This window comes from Pipistrellus kuhlii, unplaced genomic scaffold (genome assembly GCF_014108245.1).
Source record: "Pipistrellus kuhlii isolate mPipKuh1 unplaced genomic scaffold, mPipKuh1.p scaffold_m20_p_65, whole genome shotgun sequence".
Taxonomy (NCBI): domain Eukaryota; kingdom Metazoa; phylum Chordata; class Mammalia; order Chiroptera; family Vespertilionidae; genus Pipistrellus; species Pipistrellus kuhlii.
In genome coordinates, this window is record NW_023425568.1 from 32,913 (window position 1) to 57,382 (window position 24,470).

The 24,470-nt window shown below is 38.6% G+C and overlaps 1 protein-coding gene across 2 annotated transcripts in view; it reads left to right on the forward strand.

Moving 5' to 3' along the window:
* PAPOLA (poly(A) polymerase alpha) overlaps window positions 1-21,440 on the forward strand; it is a 40,786-nt gene extending 19,346 nt beyond the window's left edge. For both annotated transcript variants that reach the window (XM_036420275.2, XM_036420276.2), the window contains 10 exons: window positions 1,554-1,607; window positions 2,126-2,245; window positions 3,409-3,518; window positions 7,644-7,765; window positions 10,795-10,937; window positions 11,422-11,543; window positions 11,987-12,207; window positions 17,006-17,068; window positions 18,855-18,929; window positions 21,062-21,440. In XM_036420275.2, the coding sequence (XP_036276168.1) occupies window positions 1,554-1,607; window positions 2,126-2,245; window positions 3,409-3,518; window positions 7,644-7,765; window positions 10,795-10,937; window positions 11,422-11,543; window positions 11,987-12,207; window positions 17,006-17,068; window positions 18,855-18,929; window positions 21,062-21,157 (1,126 nt within the window). In that variant the 3' untranslated portion in view covers window positions 21,158-21,440. The remainder of the gene's footprint in view (window positions 1-1,553; window positions 1,608-2,125; window positions 2,246-3,408; window positions 3,519-7,643; window positions 7,766-10,794; window positions 10,938-11,421; window positions 11,544-11,986; window positions 12,208-17,005; window positions 17,069-18,854; window positions 18,930-21,061) is intronic.
* Window positions 21,441-24,470: the final 3,030 nt, after the last annotated feature.

Here is a 24,470-nt window from a genome sequence, read left to right on the forward strand (position 1 = left end):
AGCATAATCAAATGGTCTGTTTTAATGGAGTTTGGTTAAAATAAATGCTTAACTTTGCCAAATCTTCAGTATCTCTTGCCTCTAAATATCTTCAGGGGGTGGGTGGCTAATTTGAACTAGTGCTGGTAGTTTCTTTTCTGGGTCTCAGGCATGCATTTGCTTCCGGCAAGAAATCTTATTTGTAAGATGTGAAAGATAACATAAAAAGTTCAGCCTTTTGAACGAATAATTTAAAATTTTTGGTCATGCTTAAACTGGTAATTTTAGTTTGCTTTTTGAGGTAAAGTGAGAAGTTTGGCTTCCAGCACAAGTAAAATGGATTCTGTAGGAGAGTTTATAGGACTGAACTTCCTTACGCTTATGAAATGGAATTGTATGAATTATGCTTCAGTTACAATCTGTTTTAAAAATACTTAAAATAATTATTTGTCATTTTTTAAAAATACATTTTTTGTTGATTTCAGAGAGGAATGAAGAGGAAGAGAGAGATAGAAACATCAGTGATGGGAGAGAATCATTGTTTGGCTGCTTCTTGCACACCTCTCACTGGGGATTGAGCCCGAAACCCAGGCCTGTGCCCCTGACTGGAATCGAACCTGGGACCCTTCAGTCTCCAGATCGACGTCTATTCTTGATAGTGTTTTCTAAAAACTTGCTCTCTTTCTAAGTTTTTAAAAATCCTCTCCTGAGAATACTTATCTATTGATTTTTAGAGAGAGTGGAAGGAGAGGGAAAGACATTTGTGTGTTTCTCTCACATCGATTGGTTGCCTTCTGCATGTGCCCTGACCAGGGTCTGGGCTGGGGAGTAGCCTGCAGCTGAGGGACGTGCCCTTGACAGGAGCTGAACCTGGGACCCTTCAGTCTGCAGGCCAATGCTCTGTCCATTGAGCCAAACTGACTAGGGCGCTTTTTCTCTTAATTTCAATGGAATTGGAATCTGCATAGAAATAAAATATCCTCAGTCGTCTCACCTTAGTGATGTCTGCTGCTTTGTTACAGAAATGTATGCTGTTACTTGAAAAAAGTCATGAGGCCTAACTTCAGTATTAATTAACGTGGCTTGTTTTTGCTACCTTTTATTTGAATTAAGAAGCATGATGTGTTTGATACTGCTTTTTGAAGATACTGATGTAATATGCAGTTTTAGTGATCCTGTTTTTGTGGCTTCAACCTTGCTTGGTGCTTTATTTCCATTCAAATGATTTTGTTCTAATGCACTGTATTTTAGTGAGCAGCTTTTTATAGGTAAAGTGCTCTATTGTAGTCATTGGACCAAATTATCAGGTAGTGTTTATTCAGCATTCTTGAATTAAGCTGCTTTTGGGGTAATTATTCATAAAACAATAATGGTACAGAAGTATTAAACGTGCCAGTGGTTATAGCAACTTGAACATTTAGCTTTTCTTATTTTATGTACATTGTAAGAGTGTAATTTCTCCCTTGCTAAGTTGATGCTGATACATAACTCATGAAGCTTATTATCTTATGGTGTTAATATCCAGCACAAAGCACTTAAATTAAATAAATAGCATGTTGTCTTTATCTTCAAAGGCATTATATTGTACTTCTAGCAAGTGCACCAACAGAAAAACAACGCCTAGAATGGTAAGTACAAGATTAGACTTTACAGAAAAAATAAGCTTCCAAATGAATCAGATAGCCACAGAATGCAGTAGGAGAGGGGATGAAGTTCTTAAAACATCCAGTTTGGTTTTATTCATAAATAGCGCTTTATTACTTATAATGAAAGTATAGGGATTTGGGGTTTTATATACAACTTTTGTTTGCTTTAGATCCATGTATAATTTCCTAACTGTTTAAAGTATGTTAAAAAAAAAAGTGCTTTAATTTAGCATACTATTGTTTTTCTTTAAATATTTGTGAGGATATGTTTTGTTACCTTCCTAGTTTGAAGTGTGGTTTGATTATCTTCTTCCCTGTTTTCTCTTCAGCATTTTTGGGTGGAGCATAAGGCTTTGTTTTAACTATGGGGCCCAGACAGTTGAACTGCCCTCTGTGTATTGAATTATGATCTTCAAAATACTGCTTTACATAAACATTTGGTTCTGTATAGTTCGATATATTTTTTAAATTTTTATTAATACTGAGTGACATTTGTTTAGGGTGGGGTTGGTGGAATCGAAAATCCGAATCTTGGTTGGAAGTTTGGAGAAGAATGAATTTATTACACTGGCTCATGTGAATCCCCAGTCATTTCCAGCACCCAAAGAGAATCCTGACAAGTAAGCAGCCTTCTATTTTAATTTCCTCTTCCCATTTTTAACTTTTACTCAGCGAAGCATTTATAGGCAATTTTTAATAACTGGAGTCACTTTTATTGAATATATGTGGCTCAAAACCAATTTGAGATTTACAGTTTAGGTTTTCCTGAAGAGAAAAATTATTTCTAGAGAAAAACTACCACTGAAATACACGGTGCTTATTAATGAACGAAGAGTTCATGTTCTGCAGATCTGCCTTTTAGCACTCTTTCTGAACATCTTTCCTGTCCTGTTTTGTGCAGTAGTTGTCAGAATAGCTATTACAGCAAATATCAGTCTTTGCAGTTTGTCTTAATTTTTAAAAGAGAATTTACTTGGATTTGACTTGTGAAACTCTTGACTTGTATTCTGGAACACTGAGGAGATACGATAAAAGCAGCTCACTTCATATTGTAAGGGTTTTTCATGGGTTAATTTCTGGTTTGATTGATGAGGTTCTATATGTATTTTGTTGCATTTAGGAGAGTAAAGTAAGTTTTCATAATAAGCTTTTTAAAAACAGGATTAAAGAGAGATTGAAAATACAAATAATGGATCATTTAAGATTGTGCTTGTAAAGAATAGCTGTTATTCTGATTGCTTGTACAGGTTTTCTTTTTCAGTCATGTAAGAGTGTGATTTGAGCTTTGTAGACATTTTTTGTTGTTGCAGTCTTAATTATTGAAAGACTACACGCTCCATTCAGTAGATATGTCACTAAATGTTCAAAGGTATGAAGTACCCTTGTTCCAGTTACTATGCTGTAGTCAATTTCTGTTCATGTGGCCTTTTCAATTAAGTTTTAAAAGTTAATATATTTTAAGTTCTAGTTAAGTTTTTATTTCAAGGATATCATTTGTTTCACATTTTTCTACAATATGTTAATTCCCTTCCTTTGCTGGTTTGAACATAATTTTTCTTTGTTTACAGTGTCTCTGGTATTTTTGGATCATCATTAAGAAAATTGGCTATAACTATTGTACATAGATAATACAAGTATTTGGTCCTAGTGCTCTGATGGTGTACTTATTAATTTTGTGCACCAGGCCTCTAATATATTTATATTTCAAGTCTTTCCATATACCTCTCTTCGATAACTATTTTTATGAAAGCTTGTTTAACTATATTAATACTCTTCTTTTCAGGGAAGAATTTCGCACAATGTGGGTGATTGGATTAGTGTTTAAAAAAACTGAAAACTCTGAAAATCTCAGTGTTGATCTCACCTATGATATTCAGTCCTTCACAGATACAGGTATAGCTCTACTTGGACAATTAAAATGTACTTGCGTATTTGAATTTGTCTTCACATTTCATAGTGATATTTGTAATAAATATTAAAATTTCCTGGGAATAGTGAACACTAATCATAAAAATACTCTTATTTTTTTGGATTTATTAGTTTCCATTTTCTAATATATAAATTATTATTTTTTCTATTATGGTAGATATAAAGTTAAGTAAAGCTATTTTAAATTTGATTTGTTCACAATTACTTATAGAAACACTTGAATATTTGATTGTCTAAAATAGGGGTGTCGAACTCAATCAGAGAAGGGACCAAAATCTAAAATCCAGCCTAAATCGCGGGCCGAATGGTTTACTGAACAGTCATAAACTGTCATTGTGATGGAAACGCAGCGGAGTGCAGTGATGACAGCGTGGTGCGGGCCACATTGCAAGGCCTGGCGGGACGGATTTGGCCCGCGGGCCTTGTGTTTGACACATGTGGTCTAAAAGACCGACTCTGTGCCTGATTGCCTTGTACCGTAGGAATTTCTGAAGCTAAACTTTTGGTAGCCTTGAGGAAATTTATCCTCTATGTCAAATACAGACTCGAGTGTTTGTTTATTAATGGGTGAGAGAGAGGGTGATTGAGCTGATTTCAGACTGACCTGTACCCTGAGATATAGTATATAGGTTAAGGTCCAAAGGGAGATACAGTGGACAGAACTAAGGCTGTATAAATGCTCAGCTTTTCAAGGGAGTGGTGAGTATGTGTAGAGACAATGATGAATGGCATCTTTTTTAGGGACTAATTTTTCTTTCAAACAACCTCCCCACCCCCATTTAAAAACTCTAGTGTGTATCATTTTCACTGTCCTCAATAAAGAGTTCCCCCAAGGACATTCAGATTTAACATTAAAAGTTTTTTTAATCCTTAGAGAAGGAGGGACAACAATTTTTCTAATTTGCTAAAAAGTCAGTATTATACACTAAATGTAAAGGAGAAATAAAGGGAAAAGAATATGTATTTCATAAATATGTATGCAATGCCTCGATACAGTGACTAGAAGATTCACTGTACTCAGATTTACACCCAGGTGTAGTCACTAGCACTGTGACCTCTGCAAACTCCTACTGAGCCAGGTGTTCCTTTGTGATTCAGAGACCAGCAGCATTGCAATTGGTGACATAATGAAGCTAAGGCTTTAAATTGAACAAAAGGTGATCTCTTTATGTGGTAGTTGCATTCCTGGAAAATTCAGATTTAAATTTTTTTTTTTTTTTTGGTAAAATTGAGTTTCTCATCTTTAGGAATGTAAGTAGGACATGGTCCGATTCTTTATTGTGAGGAACTCTGTACTCAGGATTACACGTAGTATCAAGTAATAATCTTTAATTACTGAGACAACAAAAGCACTCACGCAGGCTTTTAGGATGATCTGGGGGTGCTGATGACTATCTGCTGAGCACCACAGAAGTGTGTTTTTCCAAAGTAAAAATTCTGATGTCACCATAAACCATTTGTCAATAACAAATCATGTAGAGATAAGTGAATTAGAAAATTTGTTTTGTACTTTGCATCTAAGTTGAGCTGTTTATCAAAGATTGTATGAGTGAACTGTCAAGATTTTCAAGGCACTTTCAGGTATTTTTGGGTAGCGAATATTTAGTTGTCCTGTATCTTGAACATTTTAATGGAATACTTTGTGAGAGTTTTTTTTTTTTTTTAATAAAACAAATTTTACTTGTTCAAAACCCAAAATGCTACCTCCACTCTCTTCCAACTTTTCCAAATGGTTTTTGTCTCAAGTTTTAGCAACTGTTTTCTTGTAGTTGTTCAAGCTGAAAACCTTGGAGTCTTCCTCTCTTGTTTTTCTCAGATAGTAAGTCCTCACTTAATGTCATCCATAGATTCTTGGAAACTGAGACTTAAGTGAAACGATATATATAACAAAACCAGTTTTGCCTTAGGCTAATTGATATAAACATGAGTTAAGTTCATACTGCATAGTTCTGGTTTCATAATTATCACCAAATTTCTAAATAAAGATCCCAAAAACACTTAAAGTGTTGAACGTTGAAATAAACGTGAGCTATACATGACATTTAAGGAAGATTAATAAAAGGTAGTAAGATAATTATTCCCACTTATTCCAATTCAAGGTGACTGGTGACTGGAGCCTCTCCTGGTAGCTCAGGGTACCAGGTGGGACCTATCTGGACAGGACACCCTTCTAGTGCAGGGCACACTCACTCAAGAGACTGGGACAACCAGACACACCAGTTCGCCTGACTGTACAGCTCTGGGATGTGGGGACACTGGAGTTCCTGGGGGAGACATGAGGAGAAGATGCAGACTCCGCACAGGCAGCAATCCTGGCCAAGAATCACCCCAGCCCCCTTAACCAATGGTTTAACGAAATGACATTATTTGAGGAACTGCTGTGCTTGATATAAATCCATTAAAATGTTTTTTGCCTCTGCTTTCAGAATACATTGCGATTTCCTCTGCTGTCAGCCTAGTCTGGGTCACACCACTTAATTGCTATTGCTATCAGATTCTTATACTGCCCTTGCCCACCTTCAGCTATTTCAGCCAATATCCAAAGCATGTCTCGCCTGTTCAAAACCTGTAATGACTATCCATGTCTTTGGAATACAATCCAAGTCTTTACTGTGGTTTACAAGCCTTTACCTGATCTGACCTCTCCTTATGTCTGACCTCATTTTTTAGTATAAGCTTAGAATTCTTATTCATCTGTCTTGGAGCCAGAAAGTAATAAAGTTAGTATCATTCCAGGGCCCAGAGCAACATTTTTAGCCAAAGAATTTCTACAGGGAGCTGTCTGCTAGACACAGTAAGCAATGGTGGAGATCAAACAACCACAAATAGAGCAGGGCAGGGTTTGTTGCCAGACGAGTTTTGGCGCCAATCTTATGAAAAACTTCTGTGTTGGGGGGGAGTTTTTGGGGTTTTAGAATTAGATAAAGGATTACTGATCTTTACTTTTCCTCCTTCCCTGTGGCCTTTTTGTTGTTCCTCGAACATTCCAGGTATGCTCTCCACTCAGGACATTTTGTCCTTGATGTTTCTCTTCCTGGAATGCTATTCCACCAGGTACTGTCAGATCACTTCCTCACTCCATTTAAGTCTCCACTCCATGTACTCTTAGTGTCCAGGCTGAGCTGCTTTTCTTCCTACTCGATTTTCCCCAGAGCGCCTATCACCACCTGATATGAAATAGTTGACTTTCGAGCAACACAGGTTTGCATTGAGCTGGTCTGCTTACACCATAAAGATCACTTGCCACCACACAGTTCAAACCCACGTTCAAGAGGGCACTCCGTGGTGGGAATCCACGTGTGGAGGGCCAGCTAGAGTTCTCTTTGTATTTTTGACTTCTGGGGGGGGGGGGGGCACTGCACCTAATCCCTCTGTTAGAAGGATAACTGTTTACTTAATCCCCCCCCCCCCCCCGTTGATTATATATTTCCTATTGGAATGTAGATTCAAATTATTTTAGTGTCTTATTCCCTGCTATGCCCTGTGTCTAGAGCAGTGTGATATGTATAGCCACTCCATAATTATTTATTGTTGAACTCAGTGAATGAATTTTTCCATTTTTGGAATCTTCTGAAACTAAATTATTTGGATTTATTTATTTTTAGCACATTACTTTCGTTCCTATGACCTGTTATTTGAGTTATTTCTGTAATAGAAAATATTACTAGTTGTCTTGCAGTTCTTGAAAAGGTATCTTTAGGTATATTTAAATAAGCTTGACTTTTGCTTTACTGAATTTGTTACTTAGATTAGAATTTAAAATTTTACTGGTAGCATTAAAGGGAATGGGCTTAACCTATTTTTCTCCAATTCCACTGTTTCTTAAAGAGTGATTTTTGAAAGTTACCACTTTAAGAGTTTTTGCACAGGAAGAATTCATGTACTTTGTGTTTTTTTGTATGTTTTTCATTTTGTAAACCTGGTAAAAGGACTTAGTTTGAGTAGAGATGGGTTTTCACCTGGTTATTGAATCCATGTGAAGTATTGATGTTTAAAGGATGATCCCTGCTTAGAATAGCCTCTCCTGGATAAGTTGAACTGCATTATTAAAATGTTTTTATTTCTTGTAACAATTTCCTAATTGTGTAGTTTATAGGCAAGCAATAAACAGCAAGATGTTTGAGGTGGACATGAAAATTGCTGCAATGCATGTAAAAAGAAAGCAACTCCATGAACTACTACCTAATCATGTGCTTCAGAAAAAGAAAAAGGTAAATTTAAGAAGTACTGACAAAAACATTACTAATATAATATTTTATGTGTTCAGGCTATCAGAACTTCAAAACTGTAGGCTCAGGGAATGTTACATTTAAATAGTCACGGCATTTAAAAAATCTGTTAAGTGGAGCAGTTGCATTATATGAAATCTTTTTCCTAACCAGGTTTCTTGCACACACTTGCTTCAGACTTTAGATAGATTAGCGGGGGTGCTTTGTATCCTTATTTTATATATACTTAGATTCTCTTCAGAATCTTTTCATAGCCATTTAATATTCCACATAAGTATTTTCCATCTTTTTAAAAAAGTAAACAAATTCAGTTAGGTATTCTATAGCTCAAGTAAATTAAATGATTTTTTTTTCAATGAAAATGGCTCTATTTTGGTAAGAATTATATGTATATTTATTTTATTTAAATTTTTAAAGTTATTGAAGATAAAGATCACTAACAGAGGTCACCAGTGTTAATGTTTTATATTATGTTATTAGTGCTTCCTATTGAGTAACTTAGCTTTTTTATTATTCGGACTTAACATAGAGGACAGATTTTAATTCAAAGATGTTTGCTTATGTGGTTTCAAAAATAAATGACTTATTCCTATAATGGAATACTTGAACATAGCCATGAAAATAAACGAACTACAGCTACATATTATGTTGAGTTAAAAAGGTACAGATGAGTATGTACTATTTGATACATTTATATGAAGTTTACAAGTTTAAAAAAATATATGGTTTTAAAAACATATTTTTACTGATTTCAGAGAGGAAGGGAGAGGGAGTTAGGGATAGAAATATCAATGATGAGAAAGAATCAAAGATTGGGCTGCCTCTTGCATACCCCCTACTGGGGAATCGAACCCAGGACCAAAAACATAAATGGTTTAAGAGAGAATTTACATTAATAAAAGAGAAATGCGCAAATTGACTGTACTTCCGCAATACCCACAAGCCAATCATGAGTGAGTATGTAGATGACCCCAACAAACATGGTGGGTTAATCTGCATATGTGAGTGGCAGAGGGTGGGGCGGCCGCTTACCTACATACCGGCGCCATGCGGCCTGCATCCCAGGGTCAGGCATCCTTGGGAGCCAGGCTGCTCTGAACCTGTAGTTCTGCCCATAGGCCTGGAGCAGCTGGGGTCCTGGAAGGACCTCTGACCACTCCGGGCCTCTGTGTACTGGCACGGAGCAGTGGGGCAGGGCAGGAACATCCCCCAAACCCAGGCGTCCTGAGCCAGCGCACACACAAGTGGCCAGGGGTGGGGCGGGTATGTCCTACCAGCGAGCAGGCAGACAGCAGGGCTACCACAGCCAACAGACAAGCAGTCCCTTGCAGGGAGCGAGCAGAAAGCAGGCCCCCATAGAGAGCAGACACCAGGGCCTGTGGTGGCATCAAGCAGGCAGGTCTGCAGAGAACAGAGAACCACGGGGAGCAGGCCTAAGCCTTCAGTAGGACATCCCCTGAGGGCTTCCAGATTGTAGAGGGTTGGGCTGAGGGACACCCCACCCCCCCTCCCTGTGCACGAATTTTGTGCACCTGGCCTCTAGTATGAAATAAAAGTATATATTAGCGAACAATAACCATCGAATTCACCATAATGGATGGTTAACAGATGGGAAATGAGGAATAAGGTGCTTATTTATGTACATAGTGGTTTCTCTAGTTCTAAATTAAAAATTAGAGCATATATGCACACACTTGCACATACACATGTATGGGATATGAGTTTTTGTCAACACTGCAAATTATTTCGATTAAAATGTTTCTGTAATAAGTGAACACTGAGGCTGAGAGTTCTGGAAAGAAAAAACAAGTAAATTTGACATTGTAATAGCATTAATTATCGAAATGGAAATCTTAAGTCACTTTAGAAATCAACATTCATAAAATGACTTACAGTTTTTTAGTTTTCTTTTGTTTTCCTATATTTAGTTACTATCTTTGAGTGTTTTGCTTTTTAAGAGGCAGGGCCACCATTAGGATTTACATGTGGGTATAAAGTTTAGTTTTCAGAAAATGATTCTTTTCCATAGGATAATTTAAAATATATATATATATTTTATTGATCTTTTTACAGAGAGGAAGGGAGAGAGATAGAGAGCTAGAAACGTTGCAGAGAGAGTAACATCGACCAGCTGCCTCTTGCACACCCCCTACTGGGGATGTGCCCGCAACCAATGTACATGCCCTTGACCGGAATCGAACCCGGGACCTTTCAGTCCGCAGACCGACGCTCTTACCACTGAGCCAAACCGGTTTCGGCTCCATAGGATAATTTACACTATTAAACTACCATGTTAAAATCCTAAGTGGCCTTAGAGCCGTGGTTGGCAAACTGCGTCTCGTGAGCAACAAGCAGCTCTTTGGCCCTTGGAGCGTGGCTCTTCCACAAAATACCATGGCCTGGGCGAGTCTATTTTGAAGAAGTGGCATTAGAAGTTGTTTAAGTTTAAAAAATTTGGCTCTCAATTTCAATTGTTGTACTGTTGATATTTGGCTCTGTTGACTAATGAATTTGCCTACCACCGCCTTAGAGCATTAAGGAATCCTTTGCTTGGGAGAGGCTCATTGATTTACAAATATAATAAAGTTTATTGTACAATATTTTAAAAATCTGTTAACAATTCTAATCCCAATAGCTAGAGATATTAATTAGCATCATGTTATTAGTAGACTTTTCTAATACATTTATGAATGTATATTTAAGCCCTCAGATTTAAGATCCATGTCGTTTCATGTACTTTTTAATTGGCAATGTGTTTTGTATTCAGTGTGTGTTTAATGTGCCATTTCTTTCTCCTTATTTCTCCCATGGAAGAGCTGTAGTTTGACGGCTTCTTAGAGTTTGTGTCTCTCAAATCTATGCCTTTTATAGTCAGCATCACACTTCTAATTTTCATAAATTTTGATTTGCACTTTTTAGTAGAAATCATATGTCAAGTAAAAGACATGTTCATGCTTCATAGATCTGAATAAAATACAGATGTATTTGATTGAATGTTTTATTGATTGCAGCATTCAACAGAAGGTGTCAGGTTGACACCTCTGAATGAGAACAGCCTCGACTTGTCTATGGACAGTGATAACAGCATGTCTGTGCCTTCACCTACCAGTGCTATGAAGACCAGTCCGTTGAACAGTTCTGGCAGCTCTCAGGGGTAAGGAAAACAGGGAATGGAAGTGTAGTGGATATTTAGAAACATATTCAATTGTTGTTAAAGACATCTATTTAGAATATTAATTTTATTCTATCTTACAATATTTTTAAATAGCCATTTGACTCTTAGTTTTGCGGAAAGTAATTTGTCCTACCGTGTCATACTTGTGTTCCATGTTTTGTGTGGCACTTTACATGTAATTAATATTAAATAAAGTTAAATGTTCTGTTTCTCACTGCCCATATTTCATTTGTGTAGTAACTACCATATGAGATAGCGTAAAGGATATTGTTATAGAAAATTCTATGGGATAGCACTGCCTTAGAAGGCTTGTGTGCTTTTGATTGTTGGTTATATCTTATATGAAGTCAGTTACATTGTATATCTGAGGAGTAAATCTGAACAATCCTTTAGAAAATAATTTCACAAAATGTTATGACTGGACTTTATGCTTCTCTGTTTACTTGTCACCGTCTTTAAACAGCAGAAACAGTCCTGCTCCAGCTGTGACAGCAGCATCTGTGACCAACGTCCAGGCCGGCGACGTTCCTGCTCCACAAGCGGATTCCAGTGAAAGCTCAGGGGGCAAGGGAATTGGTTTGACAGGTAGAGTACTTAGTTACATGGCGTTTCCGCCTTTGCCTTTAGTTTTTGTTGTTAATTCTCACCCGAGGATATTTTTTCCTTTTTTTTTTTAGAGAGGAGAGGGGAAGGAGGGGAGAGGGGGAAACATCGATGTGAGAGAGACACATTGGTCGGTTGCCTCCCACCTGGGATCATACCTGCAGCCCAGGTAGCTGCCCTTACTGGGTAATTGAACCCACGGCCTTTTGATACACAGGCTGACCCTCCAACCACTGAGCCACAGTGGACTCAGCCTTCATTTTGAAAGATGGCTTTATTTGTTAATTAAGTAGTTTGAAATCAGTTTTTTAATGCCGTTTTAATATTTGCATGTAAAGTTATCAGCGGTAACAAATTTAGAGAAACAAATGTACCTGGGTGCTGATGATTTAATTTTTATTTATTAATGTTTACTTATTACTTAGGTACATCGAGCGAAAGCATTCCTCAAACTGCCACACAGCCAGCCATTTCATCACCACCAAAGCCTGCGGTCTCCAGAGTGGTTTCTGCAACACGCCTGGTCAACCCACCACCACGACCTTCAGGAAATGCAGCAACAAAAATACCTAATTCCACTGGAGGCATCAAGAGGAGATCCTCACCTCACAGAGAAGAAAGTCCCAAGAAAACCAAAACGGAAGAGGTACCTATAGATTAGTTACCCATGAGAATGCCAGCTTAACTATTTGAAAATCCAGCGAAAGAAAATCTCTGTGAGCCAAAGTGAGAAGCAGGAAGGAGGAAAGCTTGTGGTAAATGTTTAGGGAGTGTTGCCTCTTCCTGAGCTGTGCCTCGCATTCCACCTCTGTAGCCTGTCTAGTTTGTAAGACTGAGCGTGGACTTATACGGCTCCTTCATTTAGTGCTCTCATACAGCTGGCCTTTATGGTTACCGATGAAAAATAAATAATATATATATACATATGTGTGTGTGTGTGTGTGTGTGTGTATGTGTATATATATATATTGATTTCAGTGAGGAAGGGAGAGAGAGCGAGATGGAAATATCAAGGATGAGAATTATTGATTGGTTGCCTTCTGTGCACACCCTTCACGGGATTGATCCCACAACCTGGGCCTCAAAACATGACCTTCTGGTTCATAGGTTGACACTCAACTACTGAGCCACTCTGGCTGGGCGGGCTACTGATTTTTTCATAGCTTTTTTGGACATAGTTTTTGTTTCTTGATCCAAATGGAATTTTGGAGTGTTTACACTTTACTTGGTAAGAATGCGAGTGGTTCTAAGGGAATTTCCTAATGGAATGACTGACCGAAGTTGTAAAGTCAGATTAGTTTGGGGCCTTGAATGATTATTTTTTTCTTAACTCTTTAGGAAATTTTCTAGCATACGAACTTTTATAGGGAATGGTTTATCTTGTCAAAGTCTCAGATAGCTTTAAGAAAAGCAATAAAAGTATCCATTGATTTTAAGTTTGTACCTTAGGCTAGAAATAGGCTTGTTACACAATTGCATTGATCTCTGGAGTGACTCGTGTTGTTTCCTGTTAGCCTTTCACCATTGCCAAAGAGGTGACAGTTCACATGTTTTATTCTCCAGGTCATTCTGAAGTTGTTTTTTTGTTGTCGTTTTAGGAAATAGTCACTATTAATGAAATATTAATTATGTGATGAATTTTGTTACTCTTATGATTCTGTGAATGAAAAATGATTTCAGTATTTTTTAAAACATGTATTCTGAAAACCCGTCTGTGTCTGTTTAATGACCTCCAAAAGCAGTGGTTTTCGACCCTGACTGTACATCAGAATTACTTTTTCAGGGTTTTTTTCTTACCAAAATTTAGGGCCTTCTCCAAATACAGAGTCAGAAACTCTAGGAGTTTAGGCTTGGGAATTTCTTCTCCTTTTTTTTTTACAACAAGGAAATACTCATTAATGTTCCTGTGTAAAACTTAATTCTTTTTTAAAAAAGAAATAACTACTACCAGAGGGGATTAGTTTAGTCCAGTGGTCACTAACCTTTCGTACCTCGCGAACCACCAGCGTTCCTTAGTCCCCCAGTTGGTGGCCACTGGTTTAGTCCATCCCTTCCTCAGTCACCTGCTTCCCACCTCTTCCAAACGCTCCATAAAACATTTGGAGGCAGGAACAGGGTGGGGAACCTCCAGAGCCTATGCTGCTGGATTGTGTTGTGCATCGCTCAAAGAATGGCCTGGTGTGGGTGTGAGTCCACATTTTGTCTATTGTTTGGTGGTGTCAGAGCATTTCAGAATTCCCATTTCTTTTACCTTAGTAAAGTATGTGCAAGCATAGCTCTAGACCCGTGGTCGGCAAACTACGGCTTGTGAGCCACATGCGGCTCTTTGGCCCCTGGAGCGTGGCTCTTCCACAAAATACCATGGCCTGGGAGAGTCTATTTTGAAGAAGTGGCATTAGAAGAAGTTTAAGTTTAAAAAAAATTGGCTCTTAAAAGAAATTTCATTCGTTGTGCTGTTGTTATTTGGTTCTGTTGACTAATGAGTTTGCCGACCACTGCTCTAGACACTCCATTTCCTTCATGTTAATTTTTTTTTTAAGAAAATTAAAAAAAATATATATCTTATTGATTTTTTACATAGGAGAAGGGAGAGAGAGAGAGAGTTAGAAACATCGATGAGAGAGATTCATTGATCAGCTGCCTCTTCCATGCCCCCTACTGGGGATGTGCACGCAACCAAGGTACATGCCCTTGACCAGAATCCAACCTGGGACCCTTCAGTCCGCAGGCTGACGCTCTATCCACTGAGCCAAACCGGTTTTGGCAATTGGTTAATTTTTTAATGATTCTTTGTTAGCTCTAACCAAATATGTACCAGCACAGTATTTGTAATTTCATTTGCTCTTACCTGGCTAGAAAACACTTATGTTTCATGTCTAGTTTAGGGGAGTAACAGGAATGTAAAGTTTTTAAAATTTTAAATGTGCACATAGAGAATCATTTCATGTATCCATGTACCCACCGTGCAGCTTCAGGTATGAGCACCTGGCCAATCCCTGCACCCTTAGTTCTTTCAGCCTTTTCCACTTCTCCAAACATTCATTAGGTTTTTTTTTTAAACTCTTCTATCTAAAAGATAATGGTTACAAAAAAGAAAGTATAACAAAATAAGCGTAACCCACTTAGAAAAACCCCCAATTCATTAATATTAAATATCTAGTCAGTGCCCAAAGATCCCTGATTGTATCATTGATTTGTGTTTTTTTAAAGTCTATATTTGTCCAAATCTTATATAATAAAAAGGCTAATATGCAGGTTCACCAAATGGTGGAACAACCGGTCGCTATGACACCCACTGACCAACAGGGGGCAGACTTTGGAGGCAGTCAGAATTCCTCCGAGTGTTCCTGGACTGCAAGAGGGCACAGGCCTGTGGGGCTGAGCCTCTCCCATCCTCTTCCCCTTCAGTGCACAAATGTCATACACCGGGCCTCTAGTCTATCAATAAGATCCTTTGCTTAGCAATTGATTGATGTCTCAAGTATCCAATAAAATACAGGTTTTTCCCATTTTTTTCTTGCAATTTTATTTTCTATATAGTTTCTTAATCTGGGGTTTGCTTGTTGGCGACTCATTTTTATTTTGACTAATAAAAATGGAATTTTAAACTGTAGAAAAGATCTTAGGATCTTAGTCTCATTTCTTAGAAGAGAAACTCAGGGTTCATTGGCTTTTTTTTGTTTATAAAGCTAATGAAACTCAGAGATAGGATTAGAACCCAGGCTAAAATCATGGTGCTAAATTTGAAGAAGATTGTTAAAAAATATTCTAAATATCCTAGTTTTGAAGCTCTCCTAAGCTGGGTTTTTTATCCTCTGGTAATGAGTACTTGGCATTAGAAATTTTAGCCAATTGGTTCTGCTTAATTAATACACTAAGGTGTATTGTAGGCAGGAGTGTTTAGGTATTGCCAGGTAGTTTAGCTCTGCTAAATCTGCATCATATGCTAAAGCTTTTCAAATATATTTAAATGGTAGTAATGTAAAATAAAAAAATCTGCCATATATATATCTCATATGTTTTTTTAAAAAATATTATGCTATAAATATTTTAAAAACTTGTGGAAAATTTCAAACATGTTAAAATTTATAATGTGCAGTCACGTCTGTACCACTAGCAGTTAACAAATCATTGCCAGCCTTCTTTCATCTACACAACTGCTCACTTCCCATGTTACAAAGCAGTTCCCAGGCATATCATTTCAACCATAAATATTCTAGAAATAAAGACTAATAAAAGCACAGCTATAGTATATTTCACCACGTATATATTTGTGTGTATGTATAAGTACATTTACCAATATTACCATAATGTCACATATCCTGTCAGAATTGAAATGGGCTCAGTAGGGATTTAAGTTACTATTTAAGTATGTATGTTTGAGGGATAAAAATACGGTTTTTATTGGAATTGGTTGATACTGGAATTACCGTGTTTCCCCGAAAATAACACATCCTCTGAAAATAAGACCTAGCGCATGGAAAGATACGACATCCCCTGAAAATAAGACCTAGCGCAACTTTGGGAGAAAAAATTAATATAAGACACTGTCTTATTTTCGGGGAAACAGGGTAGATCTCTCCTACTCTGTAAGTTTACCCTATGGTTTCTATATCTTGTTTTAGAGCTAATTAAAATTAAATTTTAGTTCTGCCCAGTAAATAAAGCAGTGAAATTAGTGTCAAAATTATTTTTCTTGCCAAGACCGGTTTGGCTCAATGGATAGAGCGTCGGCTTGGGGACAGAAGGGACCCGGGTTCGATTCTGGTCAAGGGCATGTACCTTGGTTGAGGGCATATCCCCAGTAGGGGGTGTGCAAGAGGCAGCTGATCGATGACTCTCTCTCATCGATGTTTCTAGCTCTCTATCTCTCTCCCTTCCTCTCTGTAAAAAATCAATAAAATATATTTTAGGAAAAAAAATATTTTTCTTAAGAAAGTGATGCTTATTAACAAGACACTACAGGAATGGGAAAGTGTAGCCATTTTGGGCTTCCCCTGTTCTCTCTTTATCAAAAATGCATTGTTTTGAATAGAATTATAATACACTTAAAAATTAAGACCTGAGGAGAGAGCATTTCTTAAACCTTTTATTCAGGATTTTAATAGGTCTTACTAAGGGATTTTGTGGTAAATTAAAGGGATGTTCTTTTTGAAAAATGTGTGTGTGTGTGTCTGTGTGTGTGTGTTTGTACGTTAGGTGGTGGTGATCAATAACAGTTTTCGTCATTTTCTTTTTAATTTTGGCGGGTACTACAATTTAGTATACTAATTAAATTTGTTAATATTGGAAAAAAATGAAGTGAATCAGTAATTATTTTAAGGCCATACTTGATCTTACAGGTTAAATTATTTCATAACTTAAATTACGTAAGTTAAAGCATTGATTGGCAAATAATCTAAAATTTTCATTTTAGAGAATAAAGCTTTTCTTTTTAAAAACAGGATGAAACAAGTGAAGATGCTAACTGTCCTGCTTTGAGTGCACATGATAAAACAGAAACAAAGGTATACTAAATTTAGCCTTGGTGTACATACACAATGCAGAGGACGGAAGATGTAATAAGAACGTGTGTAGAATATTGTACTGTGTTTTATTCTATAGGATGTTTCTAGAAGTGTCCCTTTTTAATGTTAATTTACAATGTTAATTAAATTCCTAGCGTTTGAGGCCCTTCTAGTTGCACTGTATTGTTGGGCACCTAGCAGTATAGAGTGGTGAGTGAATTATGTTACATTCCTTTAGAGAACTCAGTTCTTTACCATTAAGTAAAGAAAATAAAAAGGGCAAGCAATTAATTACATTCTCAAAGGGATTGAGGATGGTGGGTGGTGAGAGGAAGAGCAGTTATTGGTGACTGCAGAAGCAGTGTGAGGCTTCTGAGCAGAGCTGTAGTGTCGGAGGCCAGCTCTGGAGGGTGAGAGGTTTATGGGCAGGGCACCCCGGGAAGCTCGTCACAGCTGAGGTGAGAGGACAGGGTGTTGAGAGAACTATTGCAGAAGGTGTGGTAGAACCTCAGGTTCGGGGGCTTGAAGCAGGGAAACAGGCTGGGAGAGATTGGTTGAGGAAAACCGTATTAGACTGGGAACATCATTCCTCCCTCCCCCCCTCCCCCAGAAATTGAAATATACTAAAGGCTTAACTCTGTCCTTATTATCGAAAAATTGGAAATCATCTTTTCCCAAAATTATACAGATTCCCATGATTGATATTTTAGCAAGTATTATTTTGATGTCTTTATAGATTTGCCTGTGTATACTGCCAATGCTTTTTGCTTTTAAGTCTTTTTTCACTCTGTAAACCAAGAAAAAAAATTTAATGTCACTTTATAATCTAGAAAATGGCTGCATAGAATGCTATCTTAAAGCAGTTATAATTTTTATACAGCCAGTTTCCTATTGTTAGCAATTGTTCCTTTTAAAAGAAAGTTGCCCTTTTCTGCTGTAGTATTGACTATAGTTAAATGGCTGCCATCATTTATGTTAATTTCATCTGGATAAATTAATTAAAGAGGAGTTACTGAGGCAAATAGTATGCTTTCTTTTAAAACTTGATACATATTGCCAAGCTGTGCTATGGAAACACTGCACTTTTTCTATTTCTTTCGTCCTATTTTACCCTTTGTAGTTTCAGAGGAGAAAATTGGTATTTCATTGTTCTATTACTATATAAGTATTTTCTGTAGAAATTCAAATTTTTGTGTGTTTTTTCATTAGTGTGTACATATGTGCGTGTGTGTTACTGTTTGTGTGTGCTGCTTTGGAGGAGTTGGCTGTGATTAACCTGAGAGCTGCACTGAGCGCTGATGACTGAGAATGGGAAGAGAAACCAGAGGAAGGAGGAATGTTCTAGAAACAGTTTTCACTTTTAATTAAAGGCGTGGGACAATTTTTGTGCTTCTTAGTAATTGTATTTGATATTGAATGGACTTTGTTTTTCACATAGCTCAGAGCTTGGGTTTACATTTTGTTAATCATTGTCTGGGCCACATTTCATAATGTGCCTGTGTGTGTCTTTAATTATTGTTTGCTTAAAATGCCCAAATCAGAGCTGGTGGAAAGCCATGAGCTATTCTCACCATGCCTTAAAAGATGAAAGCAGGCAAATAGAAATCATGTGTACATGAAATGGGTAATAACCTGCAATAAGCTCAATAGATGGTTTTGTAATGCAGTTGCATCTTTCTCTGAATCCTTCCTGTTTTCTAATATGTCTACTCTATGAGCCACCAAACCGCATTTTGTTCTTTTATTCTTTTCTAAGACTCTCGCCCCTGTCTTCTTTGTCTCACAGGAACAAGCTGATACAGAGACAAGTACAACTCAATCAGAAACTGTTCAGACGGCGGCTTCTCTGTTGGCTTCTCAGGTACTAAGTGCAGAAAGCAAGGAGAGCTTTATAAATGTCGTGGAGATTAGAGTGGTATAATGAGTTAAAATGAGCGTGTACGGAAGACTGATAAAGTATCTTTGTGACAGTTATTCTTTGTATTTATTGTAGTTGAGCCCAGGATTTGGTGGGACCTTTTTTTTTTGTTTGTTTTTTGGTGTGGTGTTCCCCTTACAGACGTGAGAGTGCAAATCACTTAGCTCCTCGTCAGTCAGGATGCATGTTCTATAGCGGCTTTATGTAGGGGTCAAAGCGAACTTTAAATTATGACAACTAAAATCCATTCTTTGTGGATTTCATTTTTACGAGGTTAATAGGATCTTTTATTTTTAAAATGTGTTTATGCCTCACTGTTATTTCTGATTTTTAAGTTATTAATTTAATGTACCCCATAGTTCTTTAAAATAATTTTTGCATTTGACATAGACATTCTATATTGTGACAACCCTCCTCCTCCTCTCCCTAACCCCTATTGATTTGTGAACTTCCATTTTGTTGGCGAAATGTTTTCTTGAATTCCCGAAATGGAATATATTTCTAAGTGTAGGTCAAACTCTGACAAAGTACATCTTTTCTGTAGCTAGAGAGTTACCCTACAAGAGAACTGAGATGGATGATGGCTACAGTTGCTGAACGATCCAGCAGCGATGTTTGCTGCTTTGTGGTTCAGAGTTATTTTTAACGTGACAGCTCTAAAATGTGGTTTTGCTGGCTGTACCAGACTTCGTGATCCCCAAAGACCACCAGGAAGCCGAGTCCTATGCAATAAACAAAAGAGCCTGTTCCATGCTAGCATAGGCTCCTCCCACTCACGCCGACAGCATGGCGGAAGAGAGCGAATTTCACCCAGTCCAGGGGTTTTACTCCGGTCGGTGGTGATGACACTGCCTCGGCTAACCCTGATTGGTTGGGTGAGAGCTAGCTCATCCTCGCCCCGCCCTGCCCTTTCATTTAGTCTACATATTATTGTATGTTTGCTCTTCTGGAATGTCTTTTATTTCAGAACCTTCATCTGGTAAGAGGTATTGGGTAACTAAAACCGCGTTAGTAAGTGTTGGGCTTGATGTTGAACATGGACAAACCTGTTCACCCACCTGAAACTGTCCTGTGATGGGCCGGCCGCCTTTCCATGTCCATTCTCCTCGTTCTAGTCCATTCTCCAACGCTCCTAGTTCTGTCCCAATGTGACCAGTTCCCGGGGGCTTCTGCTGATTAGCTATTTTTATGAGGAAGTAGGATTTTCTTCCTAGTGAAAAAATTCCTAGAGCATATAACCACCCAGTTACAGGAGGGATTGTGTGAGGGATTATGCATCTCTATATTTGGTGATATACAGGGACTATTAGGGGTGGGGGCGATTAAAATGTGGGACCTATGTTTAACAAAAAATCCTTATCATTTGAAGGTAAACTTGAAATATTTACAGATGGAAGGATGGGCTCTCTGGGATTTGCTCCAGCACAAAGGAGCTGAAGTGGGAGGGCAGTGCACTCATTGGCTTTCATTGGCCAGTGGGTGAGGCTGTGGAATGAACGTATGGGAATTCATCATACAGTTCTTTCACTTCCGTGTATTTTTGGAATTTTCTATAATAAAACATTTTAAAAGTTCATCTCTATGTTTTTGAATGTTAAAGGCGGCTTGTGATTTATTTTTAATATGAAACTTCCCTGAAGTTTAAAATAATAAAATTATTACTCAGTTGTATGGATAATTTACGGGGTCAAAAAATCTTGTTTCCTGACAAGTGCTGCTCCTGTGTCTAAGGTGAACCTGAAGCATTCCGCCACAGGGGGGAGCTGCAGTACCACCAGCACCACAGCCATAGCTAGTGTGCCTGCCCTGGCGATTGCATGCTAGGCGATCTTAAAGTAGAGTGTTTATAAAAGCTGTGTTTGACATTACTTACATTTTCTGTACATTGCTAAAATGTTCCTACAAGCGTAAAAGATACAATTTCATAGTAATTCATATTTATATTTCGTTTTGAAATTTTTCTTTAAATTTTTAATAGTTCTTATGCTAAGATCCCCCCATTTCTTAGGAATAAAGCACTGGGAAAGTAAATCTCTGTTAAAGTTACAGCGTTGTGTTCTTTGCTTTGTCCTCAGAAAACATCCAGTACAGACCTTTCTGATATCCCTGCTCTCCCTGCAAATCCTATTCCTGTTATCAAGAATTCAATAAAACTGAGATTGAATCGGTAAAAACAACCTCAGGGGTCCATAAACAATATCTGCCAACTCAACCTGTTGTCTTCAAATGCTAAGAAAGGAGACTGGAGGGTACAAGACTAGACATGGCTGAACATGGATATAGGTTTGTGTGACCTCCCTTACTGGGCTAATCAGCACTTGATCGGAAGTCCAGGTTAGTATGTGAAGCCAGGAGTACTATTATTACTGTGTTAGCAACAGTTGCATTAATATTTTAAAAAATTACTGCCTTTAAAAAAAAAAAGCAAAAAAAAAAAAAAAAAAAAAAGTACAACAGCCCTCAAGCTATATTTGTATCCTTAATTGACCATCTGGATTGGGTTTATGTTTGATGCATTGTTTGGAAAATTTGCGATACAAACTAGCATAAGAACTCCTTATTCTGATGATGCACTTTTATGTATTTTCGCTTTAGAAAGTAGTACTAATTTTAGGTTTCAGCCTGATGGATTTCATTTTTTCTTGAAGAATTTCCTTTCCTGTCAATCTTCAAATCGGATCCCGTTCTGCAGCGGGGCCGCTGTACTTAAGAGCAAGGCTAAGAGCGGGTCTAGGTCAGTCCCTGTGAGGCAGCTGTAACCCTTCGGAAGGACATGTCACTTCTAAGATTGGGGTTTGACATTGAAAGAATAATTAGGAAACACTTGGTTTGATGGGGGTGGTGATTAAGAAATGATATATTCGTTTTATTTATAGAATTGTTCAGAGTGCAGATAAATCAGCGATCAGCGAGAGATCTTTTTCTTTGAGCTTATTAAAGCTCGGTCTTCTTTTGCTTTTAGTCTGTGGTCTTCGAAACAGACAAAAGCATTTTGCTCCCTCCCCCTTGTTTTTCTTTTTCCCTTTCTGCTTGTATGCATAATGTTGGATTTTTTCCACACAAAACAAAATGCCAGTATTTTCTTAAGCAGTGGTGTGGAGCCAGTGACCCCATGCCAGGGCCCAGGACACTGAATTGTGGTCCCATGGCCGGACCTCCAGGAGGACTAACGGAATGCCTGTGAACATGGGGTCCGCCTTGGACAGCACTCGATCCTACAAAGGAGGGATGTTGTACACTCCACAGAACTCTGGTCTGGAGCCAAGCTGGTTTTCCGTTTCAAACATGTGGGCAAAAAGGCGTTTTCTCCAAGAATTTAAAACTAATTTTTATTTTTAAATGGTTGACCAACTTTGTCAGTAAATTTTACATCTAGAAATATTTAAAAATCATTTCTAGCACTCACTTGACATCTAGTCAGCTCTCTGCCTTTTTCATTTTGTTTCACCCTGTCAGTAGATTAGGAACTCTAAAGAAGATAATTCCTCCTAATTAAGCAGCGGAACAGCCATCTTCACGACTGTGAGGGATGCTAGGTGTTGATAAACTTCTTCTTTCTTAATCTGGACGAAGCAAACCTAACCGATCTTTCCGATGAGCATGTTTTCTGAATCCTCCATTGTGCTTCGTTCTGTCACACGCATTTCCTTGTTAAACTGCAATCACTTAAACTCTCCCCTGTCCTTCTAAATTAATTTCCAAAGTTGGAGTGTAGTCTTCCCTTAGGCTCTGCATTAATTGAGGCTTTCTGTTCACCATACTTAGAACATCTGTTATAGCATCTCCTCCCGCATCTTCACGGCACAGCCACCGGCCCTGTCCCCGCCACTGGGAGTGACAAGGTAGCTGTGTGTTTTGTGTAGCTTCCGAGTTAGATTGAGGTTCAGGCACAGATTTAGTCTTGTCATTTGTTTACACATCGGGGGAAAATTCAGTTTATTCAATGTTTCCTGTGACTGCACCCAAGTTTTGCCAAGCTGGGAGCTTGGGCCTTTTCTGTGTAGTGACTTTTTAATTCTAGTTTCATAACCTGGAGATCGGACTGTTGCTTTCGCATGATGTACGTAGTGTCTCATGACTGGAGTTTGCTTTGTTTTATAGTATCTGTACTCCTTGTATTTTTCAAGAGCTATTTTGTAAACAGATGATGTATTTCTCCATTGAAAACACAATAAAAAAACAACAGCACAATCCTACAGTCGGCTGGTTTCTTTTGACTTTGAATTCTTTTGTCTTTTCAATGAAATAATTGGTCCTACTTAAAGTTTATATAGTAGAGCTCTAAGGGAAGATCTGCAAAAGAACTTATTGTGGTTACATGCAGAAAAGATATTTCTGGTTAATTCATGCCAATAGCAGCCTGATATGAATAGATAGCTCACACCGGCAGGGAGGAAACCGTGAGTGTAGTTGCTATCATCCCCTTGCAGCTGTCCCACCTCTCAGGCATCTCCAGGAATGTAGTCACTGCCCTTTTCTGTGTCGTCCATGCGTGTAGGCCGAGTGCCCTCCCTGGCCGCTTCCTCAGAGCTGCTGGTCTTCAAGCTGTGTTGCTGTGTGTCTCAGGCCAGCAGGTGGCACTGTTGTGTCAGTGAATGGGATCAGCCCACAGCCAGCCAGGATCCTGTGTTCCTCATTTTGTAAGCCCGAAGCCGATGCTGCTCTCCCTAAACCCTACGTGCTCAGCGTGCACATTTCACTCTGGTTCGGAGTGAACTGTCTGTGTGTCTGTGATGACCAGCCTTGAGTGTGGTCATCTTCAGTGCTTGGAGTGGAGGGAGCGTCCTCAGGCAAAAGCCGTTATTCCGAGGGCCATGCAGCTGTGCACATGTCTTCCCTCCCGAAATCCCAGTGCCTTCCCTGTGTATGAAGACATGACCGCAGTGCGGGGTAACTGTTCATTAAACTTGCGAGGCTGCTCAGGAAAGGAGAAAGCCCTTAACAATCACCCGTGACTCCATGGGCCACACTCACAGGCCTGCGCTTCCTCCGCTGGGACACCTGCCTGGACTGAGCGCCACCCGCACGGCCTGTGGGCACTCTGTCCTCCTGCTAAGTTAATAAAATGGTCGTCGAAAGTGCTAGGTCTATTCTAGAGTAAAGTTTGCACCTGTCTGACGGAACACCTTCTTTCTCTCCACACACAGAAATGTAGCGTGCGTTCTGGCAGCACTCCAGGTGGCAATAAACGGCCAGCAGTCCCAGCAGTGAGAGGACAAACCACTCAGACTCAGACCAAGCCCCGGCAATAGTAACTTGGTGCACTTCAGTCCCTCTAAACTAGGGGTGTCGAACTCAATCAGAGAAGGGGCCAAAATCTAAAATCCAGCCTAAATCGCGGGCCGAATGGTTTACTGAACAGTCATAAACTGTCATTGTGATGGAAACGCAGCGGAGTGCAGTGATGACAGCGCGGTGCGGGCCACATTGCAAGGCCTGGCGTGACGGATTTGGCCCGCGGGCCTTGTGTTTGACACGTGCTCT